At 49.7% G+C, this 12,056-nt stretch overlaps 1 protein-coding gene across 1 annotated transcript in view; it reads left to right on the forward strand.

Moving 5' to 3' along the window:
* The window catches only part of HSPA12A (heat shock protein family A (Hsp70) member 12A), a 70,795-nt gene that overhangs the window by 39,002 nt on the left and 19,737 nt on the right, over positions 1–12,056 (forward strand). Inside the window, exons 4-6 of the mRNA XM_081243755.1 lie at positions 2,985–3,171; positions 5,648–5,752; positions 11,743–11,859. Of these exons, the coding sequence (XP_081099881.1) occupies positions 2,985–3,171; positions 5,648–5,752; positions 11,743–11,859 (409 nt within the window). The remainder of the gene's footprint in view (positions 1–2,984; positions 3,172–5,647; positions 5,753–11,742; positions 11,860–12,056) is intronic.

A 12,056-nucleotide genomic window follows, 5' to 3' on the forward strand; every position in this document is an offset into this window, starting at 1 on the left:
CAGGGATTTTTCACCCTGATTTTCCAAAGCCAAGGATGGCTCTGAAGATACATTGTGATGGGCTTTGCAATTCCTTCAGCTGGTAATTGTGGAATTTAGTTATCACTCCCAGAATAAGATCTTATGCATTTTTTATAGAGAGTGCTGTTTAAAACATAAGTCACGATAAAAGTGATCCCTACCCACTCTTTTTTTTTTTTTTTTTTTTTGCGGTACGCGGACCTCTCACTGCTGTGGCCTCTCCCGCTGCGGAGCACAGGCTCCGGACGCACAGGCTCCGCGGCCATGGCTCATGGGCCCAGCCACTCCGTGGCATGTGGGATCTTCCCGGACCGGGGCACGAACCCGTGTCCCTTGCATCGGCAGGCGGACTCTCAACCACTGCACCACCGGGGAATCCCCCTACCCACTCTTGATTTAGGCCCTGCCTTTCCTCTGGAAAACTGGATGTCCTCAGATGCTTCAGAGACCCGTGGGTATCGTCTCATCAGGAAATAACAAAAAGCCATTTCTAGTAGAGAACCCTGATTGCAGCATAGCCTTCGGTGTTCAGTCACCACCAAGATTCTGCCTCTGGTTAGTGGGACATGCTGTGAGCGTCCGCTCTGCCATCTCCCGAGGTGGGAACCTTGGAAAGAAAAGAGCTCTGTGTTAAAAGCTAGAATCAACATTTATCAGCTTCTAGTTGTTTTAAGAAATGTTATTTCAAAGGGATAGTCATACAATGAAAACTGAAAAAAAAAGAAAAGAGCAAAAGTAACTTTGAACTTGCTGGGGAGGAATTCTCACAAAGCATCCACAGAGTTCAGGGTCTCTAGGGACATTATCCTAGTTATCGTAGAGATTTTTGGAAGGAGGTTCTACCTGAATTTTATTTCACTCAGAACATATTAACATAACCATGATCCAGACTGACACAGTTATAAATGAGAAAGTTTACGTTTTTGTATTTAAATAGGAATGAAGAATTAAAAATTTGAAGGGCAAAACCCCAGGAAGTCCATTACCTACTGAAAATGTCAGTGTTAATAGTAATGGAAAATCCATTTCTGAAGGGTTGTGTGGTGCACACCTCTGGCCCAGGCGCCAGTGTCTGCCTGGGCTGGTGATCATCCCTGCATCTCAGTGGGGTCACCATGGGGACTTTGGCTCCCTGGGTAGAAGCCTGCATCCTGATGTGGCTTGACTGGGAAACCGGCCAGGGATGACTCCAGCCTCATCTGTGTGGCCAATCTAGGTGGAGGTTGGCTCTCCACCTGGACTGTGATGTCAGGGGCAGGTGAGAGCCCATCCAGGAGTGCAGCGCCTCCCCAGGAAGGCAGGCCAGGGGGAGAGGTGCGCTTCCCCTCGGGCATGTGTCTCCATCAGGGACTGCCCGTAGGGGTCGTGTGGCTAGTGGCAGGACCAGAGCCAGCTGCTGAGCCAGGACCTGGTAGAGGAGAGAGCACCCTGGCCTCTTGGCAGCCGGGCCTTCTCTGCCGTGGCCCCAAAGGAGGGAGAAGCATCCACTCTCTTTACTTTTCTCCTTCCTTCTATCTGCGAGAAGGAAGGAAGCTTCGCTGGGGCTCAGCCTACCCTCTGATTGCTCCATGGCCCCTCCCATCAGTTCCAGGACATAATCCCATCGCATCTGCCTGCCTGTCTGTCTGTACCCACCCCTCCCCGCTTCTGGGTCCTCTTCAGCATATACATGTGCAGGATATGGTTCCTTCCCTCCTCACGATTCCTGTCAGCACTCTCATCCACCTTGTTGCTGTGACTGTGCCCCCAGTATGGGGGTGCCCAGGTCTGTCTCCTGCCTGGATGTCTTCCTGAACCCCAGGCTTGTATCTTCAAGCCCCTCCTGGGAGTTCGATGCCAGAACGTTCAAATAAAGCTCTCCATGTTTCCTCCTGCCTCCTTCTTGGCCAGGGCTGCTGGCATCTGTGAGGGGCACTCTCTCCTCCAGGCTCCCATGCTTGAAACCTCTAGGGCTTCTTGCACCTGCTCACCACCGAGGCCGTTTGGCTCGGTTCTCCGCTGGACAGCTCCTCCGCCGTCATCCCCTCTCTCTCTTCCCAGGGCTCTCTACCCCTGTATGAGCTCCCTCACCTCGAGGCCTGAGCCTCCTGCTCAGCCACCTGGCTTCCCATCTCCCGCCCTTTAGTCCAGTTTGCTCCAGTCAACAGTAGCTCTGATTCGGTCTTGCCCCTGCTCTAAAACCTTTAGTGGCTCCCTATTACTCACCGATTAAATCTCTCACTCCTCAGGGTTCTCTTCAGCCTGGTTCCTACCACCTTCCCAATCTCGTTTTTCACACGTGTACACAATCACTCTTCTCATTTACACGCTTTCTCCAACCTACACAGTCACTTAGCTTGCCCACCTCAGAGCAGCCTGCAGTGTCCTTCCCTCCTTCAACATCAAGTCTCTCCTGAGCCCTGCATTCTTTCCAAGGCCCCAGCTCTGGCACCTCTGTCTCCTCTGACCCCTCTGGGACATTTCCCTGGTCCCCTCATTTCCATCTGATAAGACAGGTATTTATGTGTTTGTTTATACCCTACCTGTTTCAAAGAGGATGCAAGCCAGCTATCCATGTGCTGTTGAGTGCTTGCAAATTAAAGAACCAAAACCCAAGCCAAAAAACAAAAAACAAAAAAACCATTACCTATACTAGGTTGTGAGTTATTTGAAGGCAGAGACGTAAATGTTTCATCTCTGTGTCGCTAGCAGCTGGCACACAGTAGATGCTCAGTAAACGATGAAAGGATGAAGCAGACTTTGTTACTGAGCCAGAACCTGGCACTTGTCCCTTTCATTTTTCTTATTAACTGAAGTTGTGTCTCTAGTCACTACTCAACCAGCTAAACCAGAGGGTACCTTTGGCAGCCACCATGGGCACTCACATCTGTAACAGCCATGCACACAGTAGGTGCTCACACCAGTGCTGCCTGCATTGGGATTATGCAAGAAGGCCCATGACCTCTGCCTTTCCTTGGTGGCAGGCGATGGGAGGGAGGCGACCCTGGGGTGTCCAACCAGAAGACTCCAACCACCATCTTGTTGACTCCGGAGAGGAAGTTCCACAGTTTCGGGTATGCTGCCAGGGACTTTTACCACGACCTTGATCCCAATGAGGCCAAGCAGTGGCTGTACCTGGAGAAGTTCAAGATGAAGCTGCACACCACTGGGGTAAGCCAGCCTCTCCCTGGCCCCAGGTCCTCTGCATTCGAGACCCTGAGGTTCCTCCAGCCTTTCCAGACCTTGGGGCCCCTCAGGTTTCTCCCAAGCAGAAATGAATGTCCATTCACCTTGATTTTAGAAACAACCTGGAGCACACAACACTTTTGTGGAACACACAGCACTTTCTGACATACACATGGGCAGGGAGATATTCAGAATGTTCAGCAACTTGTTTGCTTTGGAAATTGTCCAATCAGAGAGACACTGGCTGGATGGAGCACAGGCATAGGGGGCTGGGAGACCCCTGCTGTGCCGGGAGATCCCCCTTCACCTGCAGGATTGTTGGGAGATCAAGGAATCCTGAAGGAAGGACTCAGGGATGAGGGAGCATTTTGGGGCCTCAGGGTAGTGGTTATAACTAACCAGTTTGGAAGTAACAACCAGCAACAACTGGCTCACTAACCTTCTATGTGGGGAAGGGGGTAGCTCAGGAAATCAAGTGCTCAATAATTGGAGGCCCAATGCCTGAAGTAGTTCTGCTTCCAACTTGCCAGGGTTTTGTAAGATGGCCAAGCTGATTAGCGCCCTCCCCCAAGCTTCATCGAAATGTTGGGCCATAGGATAGAATTTTTTCAATTTAAGCATTTTATCCCTTAAATTTTCCTTAACTATCAGTACTTAGAGATGCAGGATGGTGATAGTGGTTTTTTTTGTTTTTTTTTTTGCTGTGTTGGGTCTTCGTTTCTGTGCGAGGGCTTTCTCTAGTTGTGGCAAGCGGGGGCCACTCTTCGTCGTGGTGCGCGGGCCTGTCACTATCGCGGCCTCTCGTTGCGGAGCACAGGCTCCAGACGCGCAGGCTCAGTAGTTGTAGCTCACGGGCCTAGTTGCTCCGTGGCATGTGGGATCCTCCCAGACCGGGGCTCGAACCCGTGTCCCCTGCATCGGCAGGCAGATTCTCAACCACTGCGCCACCAGGGAAGCCCCAAGGTGATAGTGTTTAAGACCACAGACCATGAGGCCAGATGGCCTGGGTTTAAATCCCACCTCTGACACCTTTGAGATAGTTAATCCAAGTCACATAGACTCTCCTTGCCTTGCTTTACCTTATCTGTGAAATGGAGACATGGAGAGTGCTTTTCTTATGGGGATGTTGTAAGGATTAAAGGAATCAAAATACACAAAGCTCTCAGGACCATGCCGGTCGGTCCTTAGTTACTTAAAGTCAATTGCTAGCTTCTATTATTTATTGCTTTCATATGTCTGCTTGTTAAGTGTTTGCAGACGACAAAACAAATGTTACTGGGAAACGCTGCAGCCAGCACCCTGCCTTCCAGGGCTCGGTGCTCATCCGTGTGTGTCTCTCTCTCTGAAGCACACTGACTTCGGCTCAAAATGCATCCTTCCTGTTTCACCTGATGGGATTCAGTGCCCAATAGGAACCTCCTGCAGGTGGAAGCCCAGGAATTTTTTCAATTTGAATTTTTCGGTTCCAAGCCTGTGGCTTCCTGATGCCTGGAAGCCGCGTGGGAGCCACCACCCCAAAGCTGGGGTGTTTTTGCTGAGCCCCAGATGTGGGAGGAGTGAGCATGTGTGCAGGGGTCAGGATGATGGGCAGGCCCCACAAGGCCGGTTTAGCTGCTTGATACCTCTTCACACTCCAAAGGCAAAGACTCATCACCCAGCCCGGATCCATCCAGAGACCACACTGAGTTTTCTCCCTGGTGGTAACGCGTCTTCTGCTTCCAGGAGACTTGGGGGTTTCCTCCTGAGGTTTGCTCCCCTCTCTGCCCATTCCCACCCTCTGGGGACCATTTTCATCATTTTTTAATGACCGCAGTCCATCCGGCATCTCACGGAGCATCTTACACCCAAGGACTGCACTCAGCAACTGCTGTAGCTTCTGGCAGAGGGAGGAAGGCAATGATGCCGGGCTCCCAGGGGATTAGACAGCACAAGCCTTAAAATAGGAGCTCTTCTATTTTTGTGACTTGGTTGGCAGCTCATCGGGAAGTGAAAGCTTCGTGTCTGTTTAGCACCGTGCACATCAGTGATGTGGTATGATTATCTAGACTTCCATTAGGGGGGCTCCCAAGGGGGACCATGTGTGTCATGTGGAAATAGTATGTAAATTGCATCGGGAGTGGCGTCTGCTGCCTTTTTTTTTTTTCTTCCCGGGCTCCGTTGCTGCCCCGAAACCTCTGCCCCCAGAGGATCCAGGGGAGAGAGGAAAAGAAGGAGGGAGGGAGGGAGGGAAGAAGGGAGCAGTGGAGGTGGGGGCTGAGGGGAGCAGCCAGGGCCTCCTACACAGTAAGGGGACATTGCTGCCAGCCCTGTCCTGGGGGACGTGCCATCCTAGTCTGCCCCTCAAACACCAGGAAACACAGACATGGTTCACTGGGTTCCCCAGGTCTCCAAGTGACAGTGCTTAAAGCCAGAAGGCATGTCTCTCCTTCTTCTCACCATTTCATTCCTGTCCCGGCTCTAGGACCTCACCATGGATACAGACCTGACGGCAGCAAATGGCAAGAAAATCAAAGCCCTTGAAATCTTTGCTTATGCCCTGAATTACTTTAAGGAACAGGCGCTGAAGGTAGGTACATGCCAGAGCCTGTGCTGGGGCAGGGGGCACCTGCCAGCTAGGGGAGCAGGGACAGCCTCGGGGCAAAGAATGTGCGCTTTGTATTCAGAAAGTGGGATGTGCCCTTGTGCACTGCTGGTGGGAAGGGAAAATGGTGCAGCTGCTGTGGAGAACAGCCTGGCGGTTCCTCAAAAGGTTAAACACGGAGTGACCATCTGCCTAGCAGTTCCAGTCCTAGGTATGTACCAAGAGAAACGAAAACATATATTCACACATAAACGTGTACGTGAATGTTTCTAGCAGCACTATTCATAATAACCAAAAAGCAGAAACAACCCACATGTCCATCAGTGGATGAATGGTTAACTAAATGGGATTCACCCATACACTGCAATATTATTCAGCCTTAAAAAGGAATGAAGTAGACACCTGCTATGGCGTGGATGGACCTTGAAAACGTGATGCTAAGTGAAAGAAGCCACATACAAAAGGCCACATACTGTATGATTCCATTTGTAGGAAAGGTTCAGAAGAGGCAAATCCATAGAGACAGAAAGTAGACTCGTGGTTGCTAGAGGCTGGGGGAGCGGCAGAGGAGTGACTGCCGGGGGGTATGGGTTACTTTTGGGGGGTGATGAAGTTAGATAGCGGGGATGGTTGCACAACCTTGTGAATATACTAAAACCCACTGAATTGTGCACTTTATTTTATTTTATCTTTTTGTCTGCGTTGGGTCTTCGTTGCTGTGCGCGGGCTTTCTCTAGTTGCGGCAAGCGGGGGCTACTCTTCGTTGTGGTGTGCGGGCTTCTCATTGCAGTGGCTTCTCTTGTTGCGGAGCACGGGCTCTAGGCACGTGGGCTTCAGTAGTTGTGGCTCGCGGGCTCTAGAGCGCAGGCTCAGTAGTCTTGGCGCACGGGCTTAGTTGCTCTGCAGCACGTGGCATCTTCCTGGACCAGGGATCGAACCCGCGTCCCCTGCATTGGCCGTGAACCCGTGTCCACTGCACCACCAGGGAAGTCCCAAACTGTGCACTTTAAAAAGGTGAATTTTATGGTATGTGAATTATACCTCAGTAAAACAAAATAAAGAAAGGCGGGAGACATACGCAGCAGCTGTGCGATCTTGGGCAAGGTGCTCGTTCTCTCTGATACCCACGTTCCTAACATGAAAAGGGGGTCAGGTAACTGTGCCTCGTGGGTCGTTTGATAGTAAGTGAAATATTAGATGTTAAATGCGTCCCTGGGGGCTCAGCAACTATTTACTTGGTAAATAGTTGCTGCTGTCCCCCCTCTCCTCCATGCCCCCCACCCCAGACCCCATGGAAGAAGCTGACCAGGTGAATAAGCCCCCTTGGTTTGCCCTTGCAAAGGTTTGTTCAGTGATGGCCCAGAATTAAGAAAATGGCTAATTTCCAAATGGAATATAGCCATCCACTCAGTGTCCCCTCCCACAGGCATGGTGATGAGTGGGTGTAGATCAGATGATTCAAGAGCCTCGTGTATTGATCTCTATCCAAAAAGAATTCGGAACTTCAGAAGTATTTGGTATTATGTGATTGCTAGAAGAAATTTAGTGCATTCTAGAAATAGAGTAGAATAGACTTCTAGAAATAGGGCTAGAGGGAGACAAAGAAGTGAGGTCGTAACACTGCTTTCATCCATTCAAGTACCTCTTGTTTTGAGTACTTTTTGTGAGCCAGGTGCTATGCAAGTTCTGGCCACGTGGAAAGAAACCCAGTGCATACAGTCGATGGGTGGGCGTCATGAGGGGTTATCCGTGGGTGTTGAGTGTTCGGTGAAGGCAGAGGTTCTGCCCAAGGGCAGCAGCAGGGAATCCCCCCCGAAGGAGAGGGATTGCGGGCCTCTGACAGGCGGCAGCTGGAAGGGCGGATGTTTTTTGCACTGGTGGAACGGCCCAGGCACAGCTCAGTGGAAAGAAAACAGCAAACCGCTGTGGGAAGCAGACAGTTTGGAGCAGGCGAAGGGCGAGGCTGCAGAGAGCAGGAGCAGCAAGCTCCGAAGGAGATCGTGTGAAGCCTCGAAGGCCAGACGAAGGAATTCTTCCTGGGTCGTGGGGAGCCCTCAAAGGATTTCTCGAAGGGGTTGCCATGGCCACAAGGATAGCGTTAGAGGAGGGGAGACCACGTGGTCCCGAGGGCCGGCAGGTGGAGGAGAGTGATATGTTAGCAGCTCACTGAGATCCTGAAGCAAGTCTGTCCGAGGGCTGAGGGCGAGGCTGAGACTCACTCCAAGTGCTGAGGGGTCATTTGAGGAACATGAAAACCAGGGAGATAAACGTGGTGGGGTGGAGGGAGGGAGTGGTTCCTGGGAAAAAGTTCCTCTATGAAAAGGGGTGGGGAGAGGATTCCAAGGAAGGAAGTGGGAGGGAGATGGGCTGGCTTCGCTTCAGGAAGAAGGTGGTGACCAGCCAGAGGCAGGAGCAGTAAGGCCGGCGGGGACCTGTGGAAGGGAAGCCGCCATTGGTCCAGGAGACAGCGAAGCAGGAGAGGAGGTGGACCTCTGTCCGCCTGAAGAAAAGGATCTCAGAGGGATGGGCTCAGCGCCTGGAGAAAGATGAAGGCACAGAGGGAGGTGGGGGCCTCCGGAATAAGAGGAGCAGCCGTGGGGACTCCGGGAACACGTAGAACTTGAGAAAGTCTACGACTTTCTACGAGTGTGGTTCAAGTTGGCCAAGAAGAAAGGCGTGAACAGCCCATCTCTCAAGGGAGGGAGGAGGTGGAGGGGGCAGAGGTCAGGCACGGGCGTGGGTAGGTGGGTGGTTGTGGACCTGTCGGCTCAGCCAGAAGCTTCCGGAACCTTCTGTGAGCAGGGAACACGTTGTAAAGAAATTCCATGCAGAAGAGCTGTTTGAGGAGGTGTATAGGAACTAGGCCCTGCATAAGAGGCTGGCTGGTGTTTGAGGGGCAGGTGGGTTCAGTGCAGAGGGGGGACTATTGCATGTTGGACCAGAATAAGCTCAAGTAGAATATCTCAGAAATCACGTCCCTGGAGCAGCCTCACTATTCACGAGGGACAGTCAGTGAAAGTGCCTGACGTGAGATGTTCAGTCAGTGCCAGGTTCCTTCCCTTCCAAGCTGATCTCCACCCACTGGCGAACAAACAGCTCATCAGACAACTTTCCATACAGCCAGGGAAGCCCATCATTCATCTTTGAGTCTTTTCCTGTTTAAAGAGTTTAAAATAGCCTGGATGGTTACAGGCACCACGCTTAGAATCCCTCCCAACCCATCACATGCTCACCTGCTTTTAAAGCCCAGTGCAGACCTGCAAGGAAATAAAACATGATGAAAAAAACAAAAATAAACACAAACAAAAACTGGCTCTTTCACCAGCAATCCCACTCCTGGACAAATATCTGGAAAAGATGAAAAGATACATGCAAATTCAAAAAGATACATGCATCCCAGTGTTCATAGCAGTACTATTTACAATAGCAAAGACATGGATGTAACCTAAATGTCCATCGACAGATGAATGGATAAAGAAGATGTGGTATACATATACAATGGAATGTTAGCCATTAAAAAGAGTGAAATAAGGCCATTTGGAGCAACATGGATGGACCTAGAGATTATCACACTAAGTGAAGTAAGTCAGACAGAGAAAGACAAATATCATATGTCATTTATATGTGGAATCTAAAAAAATGATACAAATGAACTTATATATAAAACAGAAATAGACCCACAGACATAGAAAACAAACTTATGGTTACCAAAGGGGAAAGGGGTGGGGAGGGATAAATTAGGAGTTTGGGATTTAAATTAGGAGTTTGACAGTACTATATGTAAAATAGGTAAACAACAAGGACCTACTGTATAGCACAGGGAACTATATTCGCTATCTCGTAATAACCTATAATGGAAAAGAATCTGAAAAAGAACATATATATATATATATATGTTCATATATATTCATTCATATATATATCTATATATATATTCATTCATATATATATATCTATATATATATCTATCTGAATCGCTTTGCTGTACCCCAGCAATTTACACAACATTGTAAATCAGTTATGCCTCAATTTAAAAAAAAAATTTGTTTCATTTTGGTCTAAAGCAGAGATGTTTTTAAAAACATGTTTATTAAAAAAACGTTTAGTGAATGTACTGAACCACACACTTAAAAATGGTTAAGATGGTGAATTTTATGTTACGTGTATTTTCTCACAATGAAAAATGAAAAGTTTTTTTTAAAAGGGAAAAAAAATTTACTGATCAAAGAGGAAGTTAGTTCAGTGAGAGGGTGGGTCAGCCCCAAGATAACTATGTGAAACAATAGAGAAAATGAGATACCCATTAGGAAAAAAATCGCCAGCCTATTAATCTTCTGAAACATGTCCCCAGAGCGGACTTTGATGCAGAAGCACATTAGTGTGTGTTTAGGTTTGATTTCAGATTTGTCTGGTGAATGTGGCAACAGGAGGGGAGCAGAAGGGGGAACAAGCATCCGTCAGAGGTCTTCTCTGGGCCGGATGTTCCCTGTGTGTTCTCATTTAATCTTGCCAGTAACGCTGTGGGTTAGTGTTATTCTTCCCATTTTACTGGTGGGAATACTGAGCCTGAGAGCTATTCTAGAGACATATTTTGTCTACCTGGGCCTGGTGGAAACCTCTGATGCTTCCACCCGTCCTGTTTATCCACATGGGTCCCACTGATTTTTTTTTGAAGAAGAAGAGTTGATTTACAATGTTGCGCCCATCTCTGCTGTACAGCAAAGTGACTCAGCTATACACATATAAACATTCTTTTTTTTGTGTGTGTGGCCTCTCACTGTTGTGGCCTCTCCCGTTGCGGAGCACAGGCTCCAGACGCTCAGGCTCAGTGGCCACGGCTCACGGGCCCAGCCATTCCGCAGCATGTGGGATCTTCCCAGACCGGGGCACGAACCCGTGTCTCCTGCATCGGCAGGGGGACTCTCAACCACTGCACCATCTTTTTTTTTTTTTAATATTCTTTTCCTTTATGGTTTATCCCAGGAGATTGCATATACAGTAGGACCTTGTTGTTTAGCCATTCTAAATGCAGTAGTTTGCATCTAGCAACCCCAAAGTCCCAGTCCATCCCTCTCTCTCCCCTACCTCCCCATCCCTCTGTCCTTGGCAACCACAAGTCTGAGCTCTATGTCTGTGAGTCTGTTTCTGTTTTGTAGATAGGTTTTACATTAACTGAAAGTCAAGGGCAGCACGGTTCTTGCTTAGGTCATGTTGTTCCTACCCTTCCCATCCTGCCAGGAATACTCCACTGATGTGCTAGGCCTGCAGTAAGGTGGGTGACAGTGACAACTCTGATAACAAACGCTACCAGTCATTAAGCATTCCTGTGGGCCGGACACTGTTCAGATACGAGACCAAAAGTAACAATTTAGTTAAGACCTTGGCCCTTCAAGTCAAGATAGACCTGCGTCTGGGTCCAAACTTTGGCTCTGCTACTTTCTAGCTGGGCAATCATCACAGAGATACCGAACGTATCTAGGCCTTAGTTTGCCACCTGTAGAAGAGGGGCGGTGCTCATCTCTTCCTAACGGGATTCTCAAGTGGATTAATGCGGTTGAGGTATGGAAAGGGCTTAACAAGGTTGACACTGGAGCAAGCTGTCAGGAAGTGTAGCTCTCAGGAAATTATCAATCCTCCCAATAAGCGTATGAGCTTATTATTATCCCTACTGCACAGATAAGAAAGCTGAGGCCTGAGAAGTTGTCACTTGCCCTAAGTCACATGACTAGGAAGTGGCCAAAGGCCTCAGATCTGCCCGTCTCCCACCTGCAGCCACATCCAGGGAGTGGAAGGAGCTGGGAGCTCCCTGTTTGCTGTATATTCGGAAAACAGACTCTTGTTCCTGGCGCTGATAAGTTCGGGGGGCCGCGAAATAGATGCCCCAAGAGTTCACGGCCAGGAAGCCTGGATTTTCAGCAGAGCCACAGGAGGACCAGCTCTGTCCACTTGACCTGCTGCATTTTCCTTGGCTTTAGGAGCTGAGCGATCAGACGGGTTCAGAGTTTGAGAACTCTGATGTCAGATGGGTTATCACAGTGCCTGCCATCTGGAAACAGCCCGCCAAGCAGTTCATGAGACAAGCTGCCTACCAGGTAAGTGCGGGGCCGGGGGCGGGCAGGGCCCAAGATGCAGCTGGCGGTGGCTGTCACCCCACTCCAGGGTCCCCCAGCATTCACAGGCCTCCTTGGGGAGGCAGCGAGGGGTCTCCCACAGGCGGGGGGCCAGGAGACTTCCCATTCCTCAGCTTCCTCCTGGGGGAGCAGCGGGGGTCAGACGGACAAGGGGTGGG

Source organism: Mesoplodon bidens, assembly GCF_964165515.1.
Source record: "Mesoplodon bidens genome assembly, chromosome: 1".
Lineage (NCBI taxonomy): Eukaryota > Metazoa > Chordata > Mammalia > Artiodactyla > Ziphiidae > Mesoplodon > Mesoplodon bidens.